The sequence below is a fragment of the Lagenorhynchus albirostris genome, chromosome 18 (assembly GCF_949774975.1).
Source record: "Lagenorhynchus albirostris chromosome 18, mLagAlb1.1, whole genome shotgun sequence".
Taxonomy (NCBI): Eukaryota; Metazoa; Chordata; class Mammalia; order Artiodactyla; family Delphinidae; genus Lagenorhynchus; species Lagenorhynchus albirostris.
In genome coordinates this window covers 11,039,595-11,061,301 of record NC_083112.1, presented here as the reverse complement: position 1 = coordinate 11,061,301, position 21,707 = coordinate 11,039,595, and the positions used below count along the sequence as shown (strand labels likewise).

The 21,707-nt window shown below is 35.1% G+C and overlaps 1 protein-coding gene and 1 pseudogene across 1 annotated transcript in view; both read right to left on the bottom strand.

The window, feature by feature from the left end:
• NBEA (neurobeachin) overlaps positions 1 to 21,707 on the bottom strand; it is a 627,916-nt gene that overhangs the window by 536,623 nt on the left and 69,586 nt on the right. Inside the window, exons 7-8 of the mRNA XM_060128644.1 lie at positions 18,647 to 18,766; positions 16,614 to 16,760 (exon numbers count right to left, since the gene is read on the bottom strand). Of these exons, the coding sequence (XP_059984627.1) occupies positions 16,614 to 16,760; positions 18,647 to 18,766 (267 nt within the window). The remainder of the gene's footprint in view (positions 1 to 16,613; positions 16,761 to 18,646; positions 18,767 to 21,707) is intronic.
• Positions 4,571 to 6,622, bottom strand: LOC132508969 (Y-box-binding protein 1-like; annotated as a pseudogene).

The following is a 21,707-nucleotide window of genomic DNA, read 5'->3' as shown; positions in this document are numbered from 1 at the left end:
AAATCAACAACCAAGTCTTCCACCTTATGACATTGGATTACAAAAGAACAAACTAAACATAAAACAAGCAGAAGGAAGAAAACACTAAGAATTACAGGAAAAAGTATTGAAATAGAGAATAAGAAAAACAATAGAGAAAACACAACAAAAACAAAAGCTGATTCTTTGTAAAGATCAAAATTGACAAACCTATACCTAGACTAATTAATATGTTAATATTATTATCTCAATAAATGCTTATCTTAATAAACACAGAAAAGGCATTTGACAAAATTCAACACCCCTTTATTTTAAAAAGTGTTCAGCAAAGTAGGGATAAAATGGAGTTTCCCCAATCTGATAAAAAGCATCAATGAAAAACTCACAGATAACAACACATTTAATGCTAAAAGACTGAAAGCGTTCCCCCTAAGATCAGTAACAAGACAAGGATACCTGTGCTAATGTTCTGTTCAACATTATACTGGAGATTCTAGATAAAACTATTAGTGCTAGTATTTTCAGCAAGATTGCAGGATACAGAATCATAACATAAAAATCCATTGTATACACTAGCAAAGAAAATCCAAATATAACATTATAAACAACTCTATTTATGACAGCATCAAAAATAATAAAATACTAGAGAATAAATTTAACAAAAGAAGTCAAAATTTCTGGCATTTGACTTATGGCAAAAAGTACAAATCCTCTTTGAAAGAAATTAAGAAGACACGAATAAATGTAAAGACATCCCATGTTCATGGATTGGAGGACTTAATATTGTGTAGTTGGTAAGATTCTCCAAATAAAAGATTCAACACAATCTCTATCAAGATCACAGTTGGGTTTTGTTATAATTGTTGTTGTTTTGTGTGGGTGTGTTGTCTTTTTTTCAGAAACTGACAAGTTGATCCTAAAATTTATGTGGAAATTAAAGGGACCCATCATTTCCCAATTTCAAAATTTATATGAAATGTCCAGAATAGGCAAATCTATAGAATCAGAAAGGTTAGTGATTGCTTAGAAATGGGGTAAGGAGTGAGAGAATAAAAAGTTGAGAGCTAAAGGGTGCAAGGTTTCTTTTCTGAGATGGTAAAAATGTTCTAAAATTCACTGTGTTGATAGTTGCATATATCTGTGAATATACTAAAACCCTTGGATTATAAATTTTAAATGGGTGAATTGAATATATGTGAATTATATCTCAATAAAGCTGGCATTAAACAAAAAAATAAAACAAAAAAATAAAAACAATAAAATAAAACAAAGAAATGAAGCTCTTTTCCTCTTACTATTCCTCCTGCCTTCCTGAAAATTTATAAAGCTAACAGATAGGGCTAAACAAGGCAGGGGTTTGCACTAGGGGTAGAGGTGAGGAGCTGCAGTGGCCAGCAGGGTGGCAGAGCCCTCAGCTGAGTCAGGACCATAACCAGGCAACATGGTGTCAAAGTCCTAGAGAGGTGAGGAGTGTGTCCACCCAACAGGGTTATTAGCCAGGCACGGGAGACAGAGAATGAACAAAGACTGAACAAAGAATGAACAAAAACTGTTCTGTTGAGCAGACTAAAGATATATTATAACATAAACGTTGTGAACTAGATCATTTTCCTAAAAAGGACATTATGGGACAATTAGCAAAATTTTAATGGGGTCTGAGAATTACATGGTAGTAACACATTGATATTAATAATTATATAAAGGAATGTTTTTGTTATATATAATTATATAAAGGTAGTAACACACTGATGTTAATAATTATATAAAGGAATTATATAAAGGAATACAAACACAATATTCAGGGATGATGGGACATTATGTCAGCAATACTCTCAAATGGCTCAGGGAAAAAACTGCTTACTACTGTGCTTGTAACTTTTCTGTAAGTTTCACTTTATTTTTAAATTTGAAAAATGAGAAAGAAAAAAAAGATGAAGATTCAAGATAAAGTGACAAATATTAAAGATAAGCAAAGTAAATCAAACATGTATAGTCAAGTCTCTGAAGAAAAGCAAAGCAAGGAAATAGAACAAACAGTGAACAGTATAAAAAATTCCTTGAAATATAAAAAGATACAAGACTGCATACTGAAAGTGCATACCATTTAAACGAGAAATCAACTCAGAATATTTAAGACCTATCTAGCAAAATTGCTGAATTTAAACAAAATCCTTTGAACATGTGGGCAAAAAGAGCAAGTGACTTACAATAGAAAGCATATTAAACTGTCATCAGACTTTCAACAAAAATACTTTAAGTCAGAAGAAAATTAGTAACAAATTTGAGATGTACAAAGAAAGGTTAGTCAAGGATTTTATAGCAAAGCAAATGGCTGTCAAACATAATGGTCCCTGATAAACTAATACCGAAATGCAGTTCTCAGAAAACATTCTTCCCATGAGTCCTTCCTGAAGAATAAACTATAGAATAAGCTTTAGATAGGCAAAACACATCAATGTAAGGAATGTGATGAACCTTAAATATATGAGTACTTTAAAACTACTAAGAGTTAAAATAAGAGAGAATAATATGTAATAACTACGTGCATTCACAATGTAGTTAATCCCTTGTATTAGTTTGCTAGGACTGCCATAACAAAGTACCAGAGTCCAAGTAGCTTAAACAACAGAAATTTATTTTCTCACAATTCTGGAGGCTAGAAATCCAAGATCAAACTGTCAGCAGGGTTGGACTCTGAAGCCTCTCTCCTTGGCTTGTAAATGACCCATTTCCCCTCCCTGTATCTTCATGTGTGTCTTCTGTGTGTGTCTGTGTTCTAATTTCCTCTCCTTATAACATTCATATTGTATTAGGACCCACCCTAATGACTTCACTTCACTTTACCTCCTTAAAGACCTTATCTCCAAATATAGCCACATTGTGAGTTGGAACTTCAACACATGAATTTTGGGGGAACACAATTCAGCCCATAACATTTATACCTCAGAAATTAAAAAATGGCAAGGAGAACAGAGAGAGCATATGGAAAACAAACTGTTTTCAGTAATTATGTCTGTAGGGTAGTATTGGTACTGTAGTTCTTAGACTGTTATATGTGTAATTATAGGCTTTTCTAATTCTAACATCCTCCATGTACTTGCCAACAAGATGTCTCAATGGGGAAGAAAAAAGATACAGATTTAACTAAGAGGAGGTCGAGATAAAACACAGCAAGTCCTAAATTTCCCATTAATAGAGACTAGAGATTCTTGGAGTACCGGCTGATTCCAGGACTGAAACAACAAAATGTTCAGGATGAGCCAGAAACATCGTCATAGGAAATAAAAAGGAAGCTATCAAAGACTACAGGGTCAGGTCAAATGGACTAAGAGACCAACTAGAAGAGATACCCAGAGTTGGAGCAATTTGAAGTTTTAAAAGAAAAACATAGTAACTGCTATAGGTTGAAACACCTCAAATACGTTTAAATCTAAAAGTTTATAATGACACTTTAAAAATTGGAGATCTCTGAATAATGAGAAAGTGGCATTAAGATTATATTATTCCCCCTCAGTGGTCATTAGGTACATTATTAGTCAGAGCTGCTAGAGGAGAAAGTTGTTAGTATATAGAAAATGTATATTAACTGGATAAACCCAGTAGGAATTACCCATTTTAAGACCAATGAGTAAAAATTATTTGAATATGGGTAATAAAATAAGGCTCTGCTGGGCTTCCCTGGTGGCGCAGAGGTTGAGAGTCCGCCTGCCGATGCAGGGGACACGGGTTCGTGCCCCGGTCCGGGAAGATCCCATATGCCGCGGAGCGGCTGGGCCCGTGAGCCATGGCCGTTGAGCCTGCGCATCCGGAGCCTGTGCTCCCCAACGGGAGAGGCCACAACAGTGAGAGGCCCACATACCGGAAAAAAATAAAATAAAATAAGGCTCTGCTGAAGGCATTGCATTGGGGGAATAAAACTAGAACTTTGGAAAAACAGAACACTTTTCTTGCCATTCACTGGAATTCTAGCATTCTAAATATAGTATAGCTATAAAGTAATACGCCTGATATTTTAAAGCAAATATACCTAAACAAGTATGATCAAATGAGTGGTGTATTTTGCAAAAGAAACCTCTTAGAACTACTCACATATATTCTATTACTCAAAATATTCCTTATATCTAGGATTTTTAAAAAAAAAACTATTTTCAGAATCTACAGGGTTTTTTAAAGACCTTTATTAACAGGTGCTTGCAGTTTACTGACTTTTTTGAAAAAAAAATCATGTTGTGAACTTTTATTATATTATAAATTAAAAATAAGCTTCTTAAAATCTCAACTTGAACAAATATGAAACAATTTAAAAACGTTTAAAGGTGTATTGAGAAAAAACAGCCTTAAAAAAAAAAATGTTTGTCATCATCAAAGAGTCTTTAAGTAAAGAGATAGTAAAAACTCCAACCTGCATAGGTAGTGCAGGTAATACTTCTAGCTATCTGGTCACGGGGCAAAGAGCAAGCACTTGAGGTCTTCAGCTCCACTCTCCTTCTTTTCTTATTGCTGAAACTTTACATTCATTTCTTCTTGTTGGATAGCTAAATCAGATGATGGTAGAGATGGGAAAAGTGCATTTACTCAGCCTCCAGCAAGACTAATTCTCAGCTGGTGCATCTGCTGCTTTTCTCTTTGCCATCTTGTACTTTAGGGTTTTCTGGGGGTCTGCATTGGTAATTGAAGCTACGTCCTTAACAACGTTGAGGTGACTGCTGACCTTAGTCTCATCTCCTTGATTTTCCCTAGCTCCTTCATTGTGGTCCTCTCTAGGCTGTCTTGGGTGAAGTAAGCCCTTGTGGAATGGTGGTCTATAAACCACATTACATACTCTGTCTCACTGGTCTACCTTGCTCTCTTGCACCCTGGTTGTCAGCACCTTCCATCACTTCTCCCTGCACAGTAGGGTTGGAATACTGTGGTCGACACCCATAGGGTCTCCACGTAGTAAGATGGGCACAGTGGCCTGCTGTAGAGCCTGGCCTTTGGGACCACTCTCCGATCCCTCATTCTTTCTCCATTCTTATTATTCTGGTCATTCTGCTGTTAATTGTGTGGAGCACCCCTATTATGTGGACGGTATCTATCATGGTTACATCTGCTGCATATTTACTGCCTGGCACTAGAACTCCACCAGGGCCTGGAACATTCACTGCTTCCACACCCTTTTCTCCTTTCAGCAACATCAAACTCCAAGTTTCTCCATCTCTTACACTGCAAAGGTGCCTCCTGGAGTTATTCTTCTTTAGGGCAGACTGGTATACAAATACATCTTCTTTGGTGTTACTCCTATTGAAAAAATCACATCCGTTTCTTACACTGAACCATTTTACTGTTCCAAAAACCTTCACTGTGATGAGTTTCTTGTCCCTGCAGGCAGGTGCTGCAGATGTGAAGCCACAGGGGCCACTGCTCCCCATGGTGCTGCTGGGCTGGGCCTCGGCCTGGATGCTTACGGTTGTAGTGATGGTGACTGGGGCCAGCTGAGGCAGCTGTGGCTCCTTGGGGAGATGGGGGTGCTACTCAGGGCTCCCCGGGGTCGGCTCTCCATTCCCACTACCAGCTGAACTCTACAGCATTTTAAGTTATATTTTTGAAGGAGAACTGTCATCCCCAAGGGATTGATTTAATTTTGGAAAAAGAGAAAAGATTTGAAGCCATGCTTGCTGAATTAATAGGTGTCATAAAACCATCTTTCATCAAAAATACAGTTTAGCTCTAAAGTAATGAAACTGTTTCCCTGTGTCACTTAAAAACTGACCATGCAGGCAATTCCAAAACAGAAATGCAATTAACTTGAAAAATGGTAGCATATTTTGAATATGTATATATCTTCCAAAAGAAACTAGCTAAAAAGGAAAATCATGTAAAATATTATAGTTTAAAAATAAAGCTTCCCTTTTTACAGAGCAAGTTGTTTATATAACCATATTTCAAAGGCACATTAAGTACATATTACTCAGAGGCTTTTATTTCTATAAAATTTTTATTTACAAATGTACTAGACATAAAAATATGTGTGATACAGTAAAAGGAAATAATCAGGAGACCAGAAAAAACCAACTACATATAAACAGTTCCTCAAAAAGAAAAAAATGATGGAAATGGAGTGGAGTATCACAAAAGAAGAGATAACGTCTTGGTATGAAATATACTATAGCAGCAGTCCCCAACCTTTTTGGCACCAGGGACTGGTTTTGTGGAAGACAATTTTTCCACAGACCGGCGGGAAGGAGGTTTCTGGATGATTCAAGAGCATTACATTTATTGTGCACTTCATTTCTGTTATTATAACATGTAATATATAATGAAATAATTATACAACTCACCATAATGCAGAATCAGTGGGAGCTTGTTTTCTTGCAACTAGATGGTCCCATCTGGGGGTGATTAGAGATAGTGACACCCGAGGTGTGTTGCTTACGTCCAGTATACTCCGTGATCTCATTCTGCTTGCTGTCACTGCAGAAAACCCTGCTTCACAAAGATAGGATGTTGGAAATGCAAGCAGGCTTTTCAGTGCTTTTGTGGCAATCTCAGGATATTCTGCCTGACTTTAATCCAGACATATGGAGATTTGAAGTCGTCTCAAACATACTTTTAAGGCCACTGTCATTTGCCAAGGATCAGGCAGTTGATCCTCTTCTAGCATGGACAAAGTCGATTCACCTGGCTTATTCACGAATAAGTGAATCTACTCCTTCCCAGTTCAGGGGTCTTTTGTGGTTGGGAAGTAATGCTCAAACTCTTGAAAGCTGAGATAGGTGATCATGCACCAGCTGGGAGCGAAAAGGCCCTGGCTCAGTCTATTTCAAAATCTCTGCTAATGTTTGAAACATGTCAAAAATCCCAATGTTCACTCGTTGCCCCCATAATTCCAGTTTGGCTTTGAATGCAGCCACTTTATCTACTGACTTGAACACAGTTGCTGTTCTCCCCTGAAGTCACAGACTGAGTTCGTTGAGCAGGTTGAATATGTCATACAAGTAACCAAGTTTTGCGACCCATTCTGTGTCACTGAAACGTGCTGCCAGTGGTGACTGTTTTTCTAAAACAAATCTCTGGAGCAGCTTTCGGAACTCAAAAACTCTGGCCAGGTATCTCCCTTTAGAAAGCCATCTCACTTCTGTGTATAAGAGAAGATGTGTGTGCTCTGCGTCCATCTCCTCACAGAGCTGCACGAACAGACGTGAGTTAAGGCCATGTGCCTTAATGTGGTTGATAATTTTAATCACATCCTGCAAAATGTTAAGTTCAGTCGACATTTTTCGTCTAGGCAGAACTTCTCTATGGATGACACAGTGGGTAGACACACATTCAGAAGCGACCTCTTTTGACCCAAGTAGTGAAACCAGAAAGCCATCCAGTCATGGCAGCCACTCTGTCCGTGCATATACTGACACAAAATGCCCAATTCAGTTTTCCTGATATGTAATCATTCAAAGACTGAATAGTTCTGTAGCTGTGGTGTTGGTTGGCAACAAAAGTGCACATAACATATCCTCATGCACATCCTCCTGAAAAATATATCGCACAAAAACAAGCACTGTTGCCTTGTCAACATCGGTAGACTCGTCAACCTGGATTGCGTACCACGGTGACTCATTAATCATCTCTAAAAATTGTGCCTCAATATCCTCTGCTGTTTCATCAATTCATCTAGTTATGGTGCTAGCCGAAAGAGGAACATGTGCCACCTTTTGAACTGCAGCCTCTCCTAAAAGTTCACGACAAATGTCCTTAGCAGCAGGCAGGATCAACTCTTCACCAACAGTAAAGGGCTTCTTAGCTTTAGAAATGCGGTTAGCCACTAAGAACGATGCTCTCAGTGCAGACACATTTGATGAAGTGGTGGCCTTCAGTAATTGCTTCTGTTCTTCATGTTCACGTTTTTTTCTTTTGAAAAACTCCAAAGTCTTGTCTTTTAATGCAGGGTGCTTGGTCTCCATGAGGCAAAGCAGTTTTGAAGGTTTCATGGATTTGTTGGATAGAGAGTCGCCACGTATTATACAAAGCGGGCTTGGAGAATGTGAATCACCTGTTTCAATGAACCCATAATTTAAGTAGGACTCTTGTTTTTTTCTTTTAAATGCAGCTTTCTTTTTGTTGGCATTCTTAGAGTCTTCTGCTCTCTCATCATTGGGTCTTTCTCCCTTTTCAAAGAGCTCTCCAGCGACGTTTGATTTTTACTCATTTTGGCTAGGGTTAGCTTGTGGGCTTACCAAAACTGTGACTGAGACAAGTGTGCAGGGCAGGAAAGCGGCACACACAGAAGTGGTAAATAAAATAATGGGCGGGCCACGCGTGGACTAAATTAAGTGTCGGATTCTGACTTAAAGCCCACCACCAGATGCAGCTGTATAATTGAAGTACATCAACTCACTTGCCACTATAAAACCTGCCACCAGATGCAGCTTAATTGTCACTTGCCACTCACTGATAGGGTTTTGATATAAGTCTGCAAGCAACTGATTTATTATGGTCTCTGTGCAGTCAAACCTCTCTGCTGATGATAATCTGTATTTGCAGCCACTCCCCAGCACTAGCATCACTGCCCCAGCTCCACCTCAAATCATCAGGCATTAGAGTCTCATAAGGAGTGCACAGCCTAGATCCCTCGCATGTGCAGTTCACAGCAGTTCGTGCTCCTATGAGAATCTAATGCCACCACTGATCTGACAGGAGACGGAGCTCAGGCAGTAATGCAAGCAATGGGGAGCAGCTGTAAATACAGATGAAGCTTTGCTCGCTCATCCACCACTCACCTCCTGCTGTGTGGCCTGGTTCCTAACAGGCCACAGACCACTTCCGGTCTGTGGCACAGGGGTTGGGGACCCCTGTACTATAGAATGAAACAAGCAAAACTAAACTATACGTTCATTTATAAAAACATTTAATGCTTCTCTTTGAATTCTGGACACTACTGTCTTCATTAAAGTTTTTTTCCTCCCTCTTCAACTAATTGCCTAAGGTGTGATAATCAAGATTACTCATGACCTCCATGCTGCTAAATTCAGTAGACATTTTTCAGTCCTCAATTTACTCAACCTGTCAGCAGCATTTGAAAGTTAATCATTTCCTCTTCCTTTAGACTCATTACTCAGTCATCTTTTGTCTCTCAACTCACTTTATTGGTACCTAAATCCAGTCTTGAGGCTTTAAATCCTGTCTATATCCTGTCAACTTTAAACTTCTATCTCCAAACTACACTTCTCTCCTAAGCTCCAGACTTATCTCATTTCTCCATTTAGATGTCTAATAGGCATTTCAAATTTAACATGTCAAAAGCCAAACTCTTGATCTTCCTCCCCAAAACTTAGTCCTTCCAAGTCTTTCCCATCTCAGTAAATAACAAATCCATCAATTCAGTTATTCAAGCACTGGGTCACCTTTGAATCCTCTCTTGCTCCTTTACCCCATATTTATAGTGACAGAATATCCTACTCACTTTACTTCCAAAATACATCCAAAAGCTGTCCTCTTAGAGTTTTAGTTTAGGTATGCTTTATCAAAATCCAGTCAAGTCCCATTACTTTCCACTGCTATCAGCCTTGTCTAAACTACCATCGTCTTTCACCTAAATATTTGCAATAGCCTTCTAACTAGTCTCTCTATTGCCACTGATGCTTTTAATATTGATATCAGATCAATCCACTCAAGACTCTCCAAAGGCTTTCCCTCTCACTCAAGAGTAAAAAGCAAAGTCAGAACAATCATCTGCAAGTCTTTAATTGATACCTGAATTTATCTCCTACTACTCTCCCTCTGCCTCTCTCTATCCTAGTCACAAGGAAATACAGTCACAGTGTTTTTTAATCTACCAAGTCAGAGCCTACCAATGCCCTTAAGACTTGCCCTTCCATTTGCCCTGAAAGCTGTTCCCCAGATGCACGTGGCTGGCATCAACTTCATCTCCTTGAGGTCTTTAGTAAAACCTCTTCTAATCACTCTATTTTAAACTGCAGTCTACCACTTTCCCTGTTTTTTATCTACTTTATTTTTCACATTGTACTTATCACCATCTAGCACATTATATATATATTTTTATTTTGTTTTGTTGTCTGTCTCCTCCCATGATAATGTACATCCTCTTTCCCCCCAATAAAGGCAGGATTTTTTTTTATTGAAGTACAGTTGACTTATATTATTTTCAGATGTACTTATAGTGTACTTATAATACAGTGACTTATAATAATTATAAGATGTACTTATAATATAGTGACTTATATTAGTCACTATGTTTAGTGACTGCTTCAATAGTTTTATAGATTACACACTATACAAAGTTATTATAATACTATTTATAATATTCCTTGGGCTGTACATTACATCTATGTGACTTGTTTTATAACTGGTAGTGTGTATCTCTTAATCCCCTTGATATATTTCACCCATCCTCCCATCTTTCCTCCAGCAATCACTAGTTTGTTCTCTGTATCTGTGAATATGTTTCTATTTTGGTGTATTTGTTGATTTGTTTTTTAGATTCCACATATTAAGTAAAAAAATACAGTATTTGTCTTTCTCTGTCAAAGCAGGGATTCCTGTCTGTTTTATTCACTATCATATCCCTAACCCCTGAACACCTAGAATAACAATGCCAAAAAACAATATTTAATAGTAATATTTACTAAAAGAAAGAATGACTGAAAGAGTGAATGATTCTTATTCATATTCAGTCTCTATTGGCTTGCATTAATTTATTTTGTTTTTCCTTTCTATTAAGTATGTATTGAATATATGTTACCTTTGATTTGAAAAAGAGGTCTACAGCATAGGCTGTAGGGAAATTAAATACTACTTACATTTCAAAAAAAGAAAATGATTTAAAATTTGTCATTTTTTTTTGTCTTGGCTATTGAATTTCAGTCAATATCATTATATCACAGACACTTTATAAAATATGGAAAGTCTGCAACCATATAGCTCCATTTATATCCCCTCCCCAGAACCTACTGTTAGAGTTGCCATATATATTACATTTATATACATTATAAACCAAAAGGACAGTGTAGTAATGTTTTCTTTAATCAGTTTTGTTTATTTTAAAGAAAATAACAAAAAGGATATTTTATTTTTACCCATACAGTTAGCATTCCTAATGGTCTTCATTCATTCCTAATGATCCAACTTTCCTTCTCCAGTCTGTAATGTACATCTGGTAGCAACAAATTATCTTAATTTTCATTTATAAAACTTAAAGAATATATTCACTGAATGAAAAATTCTGGGTTGACAGGTTTTGCTCCAGCTCTATGGCTTCCCTGATTTCTAATGAGAAGTGTGCAGTTACTCAAATGATTCTTTACCTTATTTATGTCTAGTTTTTCTCTGCTTGCTTTCAAGATTTTCTCTTTCCTTTGGTTTTCTGCAGTTTTACTATAATATGCCTTCTGTGGTACTCCTTAAATTTATTTTGTTTGGAGTTTGCTGAGTTCCTTCAGTCTATAAATAGTTTTTCAACAAATTTGGGAAAGTTTATACTATTATTTCCTCAAATATTTTTTCTGCCCCCTTCTCTCACACTTTTTTCAATTAAAAGTTAATCAATAATCATATGAGAAAGAAGTGGAAATTTTTATTCAAGCCAAATTTGAGGATTATAACCCAGGAGACAGCCTCTTAGTGAGTTCTGAGAACAGCTCCCAAAAGGTAAAGGGGGGAAAGGTCAAGTATATATGACATTTTGGTGAAGAGGGTACATGCAACCAAACGCATATCTCAGTAGAAGGCTGATGCTAGTCATGAGGAACAGACTTTTAGTTAATGATTTTAGTGCTTTTCTAAGTATGGGAAAACGTATGAGTTTGGGTTCATAAAACCTTCTCCTGAAAATATCAAACTATCTGAAGGCCAGTTCTGCCAGTTTTCCCAGAGCACAGAGTGTCTCATTCCTGGTCTCTGCCCTGAACTCCTTTCAGGGTGTATTAAAAGTCAGCAACTGCAGTGGCTAGAAACATTATTTTCCAATCCCTTCCTTTTCAGTTTGGGAGGCATTTCTGAACGAATTTGTCCCATGGCACTAAGAATACTCAGTCCCATGTCAGGCGAGGATTTTGTTGACAGGCCACCCAATGTGCTGTTACTGGACTAGGCCCTGTTAACAGTAGCCAAAGGCCTGTGGACCTCCTCTTTCACTAGTCTGTTATGGTCCAGGAAATGGTTCCCTCTTGTTTTTTCCCATATCTAGAGTTATACTATTACCATCATTGATCTCATATGACTATATATTTGGTCAATCATTTCAAGTCGCCTAATAATCATTAATTTTATCTGAGGCTCAGTAACACATTTGGTAATACAAGGAACAATAATCTTGTAAAATAGGCAGAATACAAGTATTATAACTAGTAGCATTAATAAGGTCCTAAGTATTTAAGCTAAAAACTTCTATTAGGTGTGGCCCAGTATCTCCAGTCTGTTCTGCACCAATTGCTATCTTTAAGGGAAATGATATACCGGCATTGTATATAAAGTTCACCAAACATGTCTGCATGTACAAGGCAAGTAGTGGGGTCATCATGACTCCTTACAGAATTGATAAAGGATTGTTATCTTCTAAGGAGTTATATGGCTGGCAATAGAAGGAGAAAAACTGATCTTTATGGTTGAGCAGGTATTTCTGCATCGGGAAGGTCTGGTTAATGCATAATGCAGATGCACAATGCACACCAGAAGGGAGAAAGGAGTCCAAAGGGCAGAGAAAAACCTTATGTTTAAATTTTTCTTGTCTTGCCTTCAAATGTAAATTTTTATTTTATCACTTTGCATATTAGATTTCAAGACTGTCCCATAAATCTCTTCAGTTCTTTCCCCCCAATCTTTTCTATCTCTCTTCTAAGGTTTCGATCTATATCCAAGTTCATTTATTTTTCGTTCATGTCCATTCTGCTAATAAGCAAACAGTGGATTTCTTTTTACTTTAAATATATATTTTTAGTTCCAAATTTTCCATTTGATTTTTTTATTTTGTGGTTGATAATTCCCACCTGTTAATTCATTACAAGCAAATTTTTTTACACTGCTGGTTATAAAAAGTCCCTTAAAGTCTTCATGTGATAATTAAACAATCTACGTTATTTTGGAGGTGGCATGTGCCGATTTTCTCTTCCCTTGAGAATAAGTCACATTTTCCTAGCTCTTCATAGGATGAGTAATTTGTGATGATATGCTGGACATTTTGAATATTATCCTGTGGAGACTATATTCTGAAAAAATCCAAATGATTTTGTTTTGGGGGGTCGTTTTCTTGTTTAGATACAATTACAGATTGTCATGCCTTCTATGTGTGGTGTCTCGGATCTCAATTCAGTTCCTGAAGTCTTATTTACAATCTACTACCCGTTTGTCATGATCATACATGGTTTCATGGGTCAGCCATAGATTTTAACTGTGTTTTTTTAAAATATAGAATTCAGACCCTTTTCCGACTGCCTCTTTTCTGGGGGCCCATTAATCACCCTGTAGTGCTGGTTGCCCTAGTGTTTGTTACCTTAATTTTTCTGGCTGGGAAGTTGGTACATCAAAATAGAAAAATGAGAAACTCAGCCCATGCTGACCACTTGTTCCATGTTTTGACTCCCCTCTAGAACATCCCTGCTTTTTATTCAGTCACCAAGGCCCTCAGGTGGATTTTTTCAGCATGATGTCCAGAGTTTTTACACGGTTATTTGTGGGAATATCAGTTTCTTAGGAGCTTTCCCTTCCATATGAGTTTTGGAAAATCTCCAAAGTGGATTTTTCGTTCTGGAGGTTGTTTTATACATTTTCTCTTATCAGTTAGGCTTTTATCCTAATATAATAAACTGTTAAAACATCATGATGCTATAATTTTCTTGAATGAAAGACAGAACACAAAACTAAATACTGAAATATCTAGCAATGAAGACTAATTGCTTGACACATAGGTTATTTGATAATTAAGAAATCTCCAGTAATGATTATGAAATATCTAAACTTTGTTAAAATCTGTTCTGCAAGTTTATGTCAAAAGGCCACCTTATATATGACTTCATAATCTTGTAAACATTCAATAACTCCAACCAAATGGAGCTCCAAAATCAACTTAACTCGGAGTAAATTTTACTATACTACAGAAAGTTACACTGAGAAAGTCTGTATTTTACAAATTTCTTCCAAACCTAATGAGTTATTTAACTGATTAGTGATATCTTTCCTCATTTGCCATTTACCAAAGATAACCAAATACAAAATATTCACTGACAAGTTACACTGCTCAAAACCACATAAAGAAAATTATTTAGCACTCTCATGATCCACAGGTCAAAATCACTTGAGACAGGCTTCACAGTATAGATATTCTGAAGACATTATTAGGGGGAGAATTAATTTATTTTATTTATTTTAAAGCCCAGATGTTGACATGCGATCTACATTAAGCTCAGAACCACAGACAATACTGTCTGACCAATACAACTTCTTTATGCTGTCTCTTTTCTCCAGAGATTTTGAGGCAAAAAATATAAATACTGTGTTATTATATAACAACTAATGATGTAAGCTTCATTTGTAAAATTTCAACTAATTAATATGTCCTACATACCTTAAAAATTCCACTGTAACCCACTATTGCTTCATTGACGGGAAGTGACCTTGCCTCCTACTTTACCAAGAAAATTGAGACTATAATGTGTGAACCACCTCAGCCTTTTTCCCTGTCATAACACAGTCTGATATTCATTTGCATCCTCTGCACCTTTCCTTCATTTTCTGAATTTCCAGAAATAACTTTTTAATGACAAAATTTTTGCAGATGCCTGTCCTGATAGTAATTGTACTTTTAAAATTTACAAGTTGAGAAAATACACATGCACCCATGGACTTACAGTCAACCTCCATTAACAATAAGGGGCCCAGCAGGCTATGCCTACAGACAGGGAACTTTCAAATCTTAATGAAATACATTTTCATGAAATGCCCACAATTTAGAGCCATTTTCTTTTAAAAGTTCTGACTCTGATGTAGGTACTCTATTGTCTATGTTAGGATTCAAGGAATAGATTCTTCATCACTTGGGTACTTGTGTACAAACGAGGTGACACAGAGTTACTACTTATTTTCGCTGTTGGTATAAAAGAATGTGATAAGAAAGAGCCATATGACAAATTGCTAAGTTTGCAAAGTGGTTCAGAACAATGTTTGCGCCTTTCTGAATGGAGAATTATATAACTGCTTATGTTTAACCCTTTTTCCTTTTTGCTGCCAAGAAGCTCCCACCAATTCTGAAATTTCACTATAGCAATCATACTGGATTTATGATTTGCACATCTGTATTTTCTTGATTTTCTACCTTTATTTATATTTCATTGGTTTGTCACTCTACTTAACATCACTCTGTTAGTGCTTGAAGAAAGCAACTTCACATATTAATATGGAACAAGGCAAAGAAGTATGAAAGGAAGGCAAGTTGCATATTATCCCAAATATCTGAATTACAGAAACGTTTCCATGCAAAGCCAACACATGGCCGAACTAGGACTCAAACCCAATAAAAGGACCCATGAAAGAAAAAGTGGCTGTACAAGCGTAAATTCATTTCTAGGGGTAGTAAAACAAATAACATGATATGGACAGAAGACGGTAGTAAATACTGTCACCTTGACATAAAAATGACAGCACTATTGTCATTCAGTATTATTATGGTTATTAAAATCATTGGGAACAGAAATATCTTTTAATAAGGGTAAATTCAAACTGTGACTTATATGTCCAATATAGAACATAAAAATTTAAAAAGAAATGTTAATCCAAAAATCCAAAGGCAAAGAAGAAATATTTTTAATGTTTAGTACTCGTTTTCTATAACACAATCTTCACATTGATTATTTAAACAGTAATTTAAAAAAAAAAAAACAACTCTTACATGAAAGACACGTGCTTCTTCAGAAATACAAATACTTTAACTTACACTTTAGAATTCTCTCTCAGCTCCAAACAGCTTGGGATATCACAATTCCTAATGTGACTTAAACAAAACTCACATATTTCCCCAGCCAGGTGTACTGCCCATTAAGAACGAATTCATATATGTGAACGTAATATCTTGCTTAAATATATCTTTGTTTTTAAAGTCAAAAAACCAGAAGAATATGATAAATCACATTAAATAATTAGTTTTGCAAAATTAGGATATGCACTACTGTACCCACTTCCTTGCCTACTGCAAAGGACAAACAAGAATAGAAGCTAAAACTGAATAATTTCAGCTACATGTAATATTTTACATCATTTTCCTTCTAAATAATTAACTATTCTTTTCGAGTTATTTCTAACATTTCAATTGTTCATAATATAATTTATATATTTCAAAATTTGAGATTTCAAATACCACATTAAGCAATATGGTTTTATAAAATTTATTATTTCAGAATTATGTCAAGAAAAGCCACAGCTTCAACATTAGAAAACATTCTAAAGAATAAAAGAAGGTCATGAAGGGAAAAATACTTAAAAAGTGAAAAAGCACCTTTGAAACAAAATGAAACATATAATAATAACTCAGTTCCAAAATACAGAGATGACTTTTAAACCACATTGAAGAAAGTCTATCACTATATATTATATTGTATCACATTTCACATCTAAAACTTTCCATAGAATTTATAATAAGATGGTTTTACTACCTTATATCCAGGTCCTAACTGATGAATTGCAAATATCTGTGCAGGGTTGAGGGCTTCACTGAACACATACACGGCACCAAGTTGACCACAGAATACCCTATTTGCATCAGCAGTTTCTGAAGATCCGAGAAAGCACTTGTCATAGCTCTAGTTTTAAAAAGTCATAAAAAAATCAAATGTTTTATTTTGTAATGACAAAATATTTACGGACACCTGCCTTCATTGTCAGGAATACCATAAAGCATAACAATAATAACAGAAGAAAGCAACAATTAAGACTCTATGGAATATTTAAATAATAAAAACCAACTAAAGATTTTTTAGGGAAAGTTAATCAGTTAAATGTTTCATATTTATGGGCAAGCAAACAAACAATAACCACCTACTCAATAATCGCCTGACCAACTCTCCAAGTTCTATGGTTAAAAGCAAAAGGGCTTATAACTATTTATTTACAAAAGTAAAATAAATTTTAAAACTGTAATTACTTGTAATTGTCCATAGATAATCATCTGAATCAACATAATGACTATTCCAAATTTAACCATAAACACACTGGACTGAATTTTAAAAGTTCTACCTAATTTCTCCACTATGGATACATTTCTCTATTTCTCTACACTAAGTTAAGGACACAAAGAAAAATCACTTCCTTCTCTTACATGAGTAGGAACTATGCAGAATCAGATAAACAATAATCACCAAAATCTGCTGACTAAAGCAGATGGTACAGTGCTCTCCATCTGGGGAGTTCAGCACCTAAGAAACCACACTTAACAAGACCCTTCCCACCTCTACTTCTTAATTCTCACCTAATACATGGCCCCACCTATCCAGACCAGTGAAAGCAGTCACTGTTCAGTTCAGTCCCCCCAACCTCACACGTTATTCTACACTGGAATATGATAAGCAAGACATTATATATGTATGGAATCCCTTTGGTGCCTCAGTAAAATAACCAAAAAATTGTGAATGAGGTAGAAAGAAAGACACTCCTCATAAAATACCCAATCTTTAATTAAAAGTATAGGAAATTAAGAACTGACTGCATAATGTATGTGTGTATACGTGTTATTGTCCAGGCCTCTCCATTTCTTGGAATATTGCAGATAAGTGAAAAATCAGTCTTTTCTCCCTTTCTCTTTTTAAATATGACTACAGAGTCAATTAGTCAACAAAATCACTCTGCAATAGAAAAGACTGTCCCCTTTGGAGAGCAAATATGAAGCAGAATTTCATGTGAATATTCTAATTCTGAAAAAAATCATTCTCATAAATATTTATTGACTGTGACCCAACTATGAGTTTCTAGGACAGAACAAGCAAACTGTTTCTGTAAAGGAACAGACAGTAAATATTTCAAACTCTGCAATCTCTAACTCGTTTCATCACAGATTCTTCTTTGATTTTTGTTTTATTTGAGTCTTTAAAAAAAAAAAAAACCTTTAAAAAAATGTAAAAACCAAGATAAACTTTCTACTTCTGCCTCAAAGCTTTTGCACTCACTGCTTCCACTGAATGGGATATTTCCTCCAAATATTCACATGGCTTTCTCCCTCCACTCTTCTCACTAAGACCATCTCTGGACCATCTGGCTTCTCCCTTCCCTATACCTACACTTTTATATTTGTTCCCACTTAGTTTTTCTCCACAGTATTTATCACCATTTATCTAGTAAATAATAGTCACATGTTATACTTATTCGTTCTGTTTAAGGTCTTGCTTTCCCATCAAAATAAGGTATAAGACACAACTTTTAATGCTTGAGATTCTGAAAAGAATAGAATAGTGCATTTATATTTTTGACCTAATACTTAATAATTTGGCCAAGCAATTTTCCTTTTTTTTGTATCATTAATCACATCTTTTAGCAATTTAATTATACTAAATTAAACCAAGAGTTCACTTAATAGAAAAAAATTTCTAAGTAAAAGTATTGTTTCTACCAAACTATTTTATTATTCAATTCATGCTATAAACAGTGATAGATCAAACACTCAAATACATTAAAATACAGATAAATAAAAACTTACATCATTTGTGTTAACATGCCAAGCCATATCACCGTAGGACACCAGCTGTCCATTAACGTAACACCGAATTTCACTGTTCCTCCATCGATTGTAAATGTGCACAATGCTGATCATGTACCACTTAAATGAAAAAAAAAATTAGGATATCAATATGTAATGTTTAGTTATTACTGTTTAAAAGCAACCATAACATTTATCCCACACTACAAAAATTTGCTTGAAGGAATATTAATGATCATGCACTAGCATTTTTTCAAATTCCCTTTCCCATTTCTCATTTTACAGGTGAAAAAAATGACTCATAAAGAATAAATGTGTGATGGAGACGGAGCAAGAACGCTTTCAGCTCTGGACTGACATCCTTCCACTATACCAAGATCCAAAAATTGTGGAAATACAATTATATTTATGCTCATTCATTTAATAACATTTGCATTGCGCCAGGCACTGCAAATACCCAGTTTTTACAGACAGACCATAGGTTCAAACTCTTCTGGAATTTATGGAGCAGTGGAAGAGCCATACATTAGACAAGTAAACAAATACAGAATTAAAAATCATGATGATTACTGTGGGGAAATAAGAACAGTGTAAACTGAGAAAGAATATCCTAGGATTCTACTTTGGATTGAACAGTCAGGAGAAATCTGTCAAGGAAAAAAATTTAACATGTATAATAAGATTTAGATAATTTCAATTCCACAATTTAGAATTATTAAATCCAGGAATAATTATATTTAACTTAATAATGTGTGACTATTAATTATGAATCAAGGAATGAGTTTATACTCAGCTCTCATTTTATAGTTACCAGTGTCAACAAAAAGCATTTTAAAGTCTATTTTCATATGAGATGATTTAAGTTCTATAACAATTTGTGGATCTAATCCTTGGCCTCTTTGGAGTTAATAGCCTAATGCAGATAATATAGAAATATTATTTCTAAACTACAGAAAAATACAAATGATTTATAGATATTTAAACAATTATGCTTTCATCAGTTAAGAGAGATTTAGACTAGTTTTCCCCAAAAACATAAAAATATAAAGTACAAAGTTTGTTCTTCAGATTAGTTAAAAGCACTATTCAATTTATTTCATACATATTTTACATAATATAAAGCCATAAGAGTAATTCTTAACCACTAAAATATTAATCATTTAAAGGTATCTGAAATACTTTGAACAAAATTCAATTTTATTCATTTTGATTTAGAAAATAAAAATAGTGCACTGAACAACTCACAGAAGACAGTAATACAAGCAACACTTTTCCTCAATTACATAAAAAAAAAGTCAGGTCAAACCATTTAACCCCTAAAACATGTCTGTTTTAAAGTTGTTTTATTCTAGATCATCCTTAATTTACTGCAAACTGAGGCTTTCACCTGACCTGAAAGCAACATATATGGTGGCCCTGATTAAAATTAGAAGAAAATCTTCAAAGTTGGTCATTTAGTGACTCATGTTTCTAAATATTATAAAATTATCAAGAAACTGAGCTTAAAATAAATTTAAGAAAAATCTTATAGAAGTTTACACATATAAGAATTAAAATTTACCTCTCTAACACTCATTGAGTTTAAAAAGTTTCAACCAGAATGCTATCTGGGTAAAACAGGAGATACAATCTTTATATTTTGGAATAAAATTTTTAGAAATTTTAAACCTCTAAATACAACAGAAATAAATAAATATCTATTAATAGAAAGGGATTTTCTGTTGCCCAAAGACAATTTTAATATATGAAAATTATGAAAAACTGTTCCTAATACATATCTGACACCCATAAATAAGATACCACGGACTATATTTCTATTTATTTTTTATCTACTATTTCTTCATTATGAGATTTTTTCTGACAAAATTGATATTATTTACTCCTCAAAGTCGTTCATTCAAAGAATTTACTGTGGGCCTACTTCATGGCAAGTGTCCCCCAGATCGTAGGCACATAAAGAAATGTAACATATACAGCCTAAAGGAGGTTTCATTAGAGAAACAAACATGAAAACAACTATAAAACAATGGATAATATCTAAATTACACATATGGGAGCAAAAGAAGTAATGACTAACTGAGGGTAGGTAGAAAGGAAAGACAGAGAAGGAAGGCTAACAGAGAAGAGTTCACTAAAAGAGTAAAATAAAGCTTAAGACTAAACTTGAAGGATGAATAGAACAGTTGAGTAAACAAGGGGGAAACATTCCAGGCAGAAGAAACTTAATATGGTACATGGAGCACAGCGGTTTGACAAAACTTTTCTCAGTGTTCAGGTGTGGCAGGCAAAATAGACAAAGACCAGATCATAAAGAGACCCATAGTTCACCTTTTGTAATCGGCCTTTACTTTTTGCATAATGTGGTATAATTAAAGAATTTTGAGCAGGAAAGTGAAATGATCATCTCCATAGTTTAGGAACATAACTGGCAGCAGTAAGGAAGTGGGGCAGTTAGGCAAGCGTGGATGAAGATAAATGAAAATCACAGCAAAAGTCCAGGTAAGAAAACCATAGGAGCCTACACTAAGACAAAGGCATTGGTAATTTTAAAAAGCGGGGACAGCGACTAATTAACAGAACTGACTGGAACTGCTAATATAGAAAAAGGGAGTCTAAGATGGTTTCCAATTTTTCACTTAAATGGGTAGTGGTACCATCAACTTAAGATAATATAGTTATCCAGTTATTAGCCAGATAATTAAGTTTGGAGTTATAAACAGAGTTTGCTTTTGGTCATAACACTAACATTAAAGGTTAAATGGGTGAATAAATGAATACACAATTTAATGAATATATTGATCTCAGAACAAACAATACTTATTTATAGGAAAATTAACCTTTCTATTCTCTTTCCTTAGTAAATCAAGATATACTCTACAGATAACAGACAAATGTCTTTTTAAATCAAAAGAGCCCAAGTTTTGACTTGATATTTTTTGACTAAAGGAAACAGGAGTAAACTCGGAGACTATATATGCATACTGATACTATACATGTATGCTGAGGTCTACATTTAGTTTGAAACTCAAAAATAGATCTATAAAAGAAATACAACAACAGG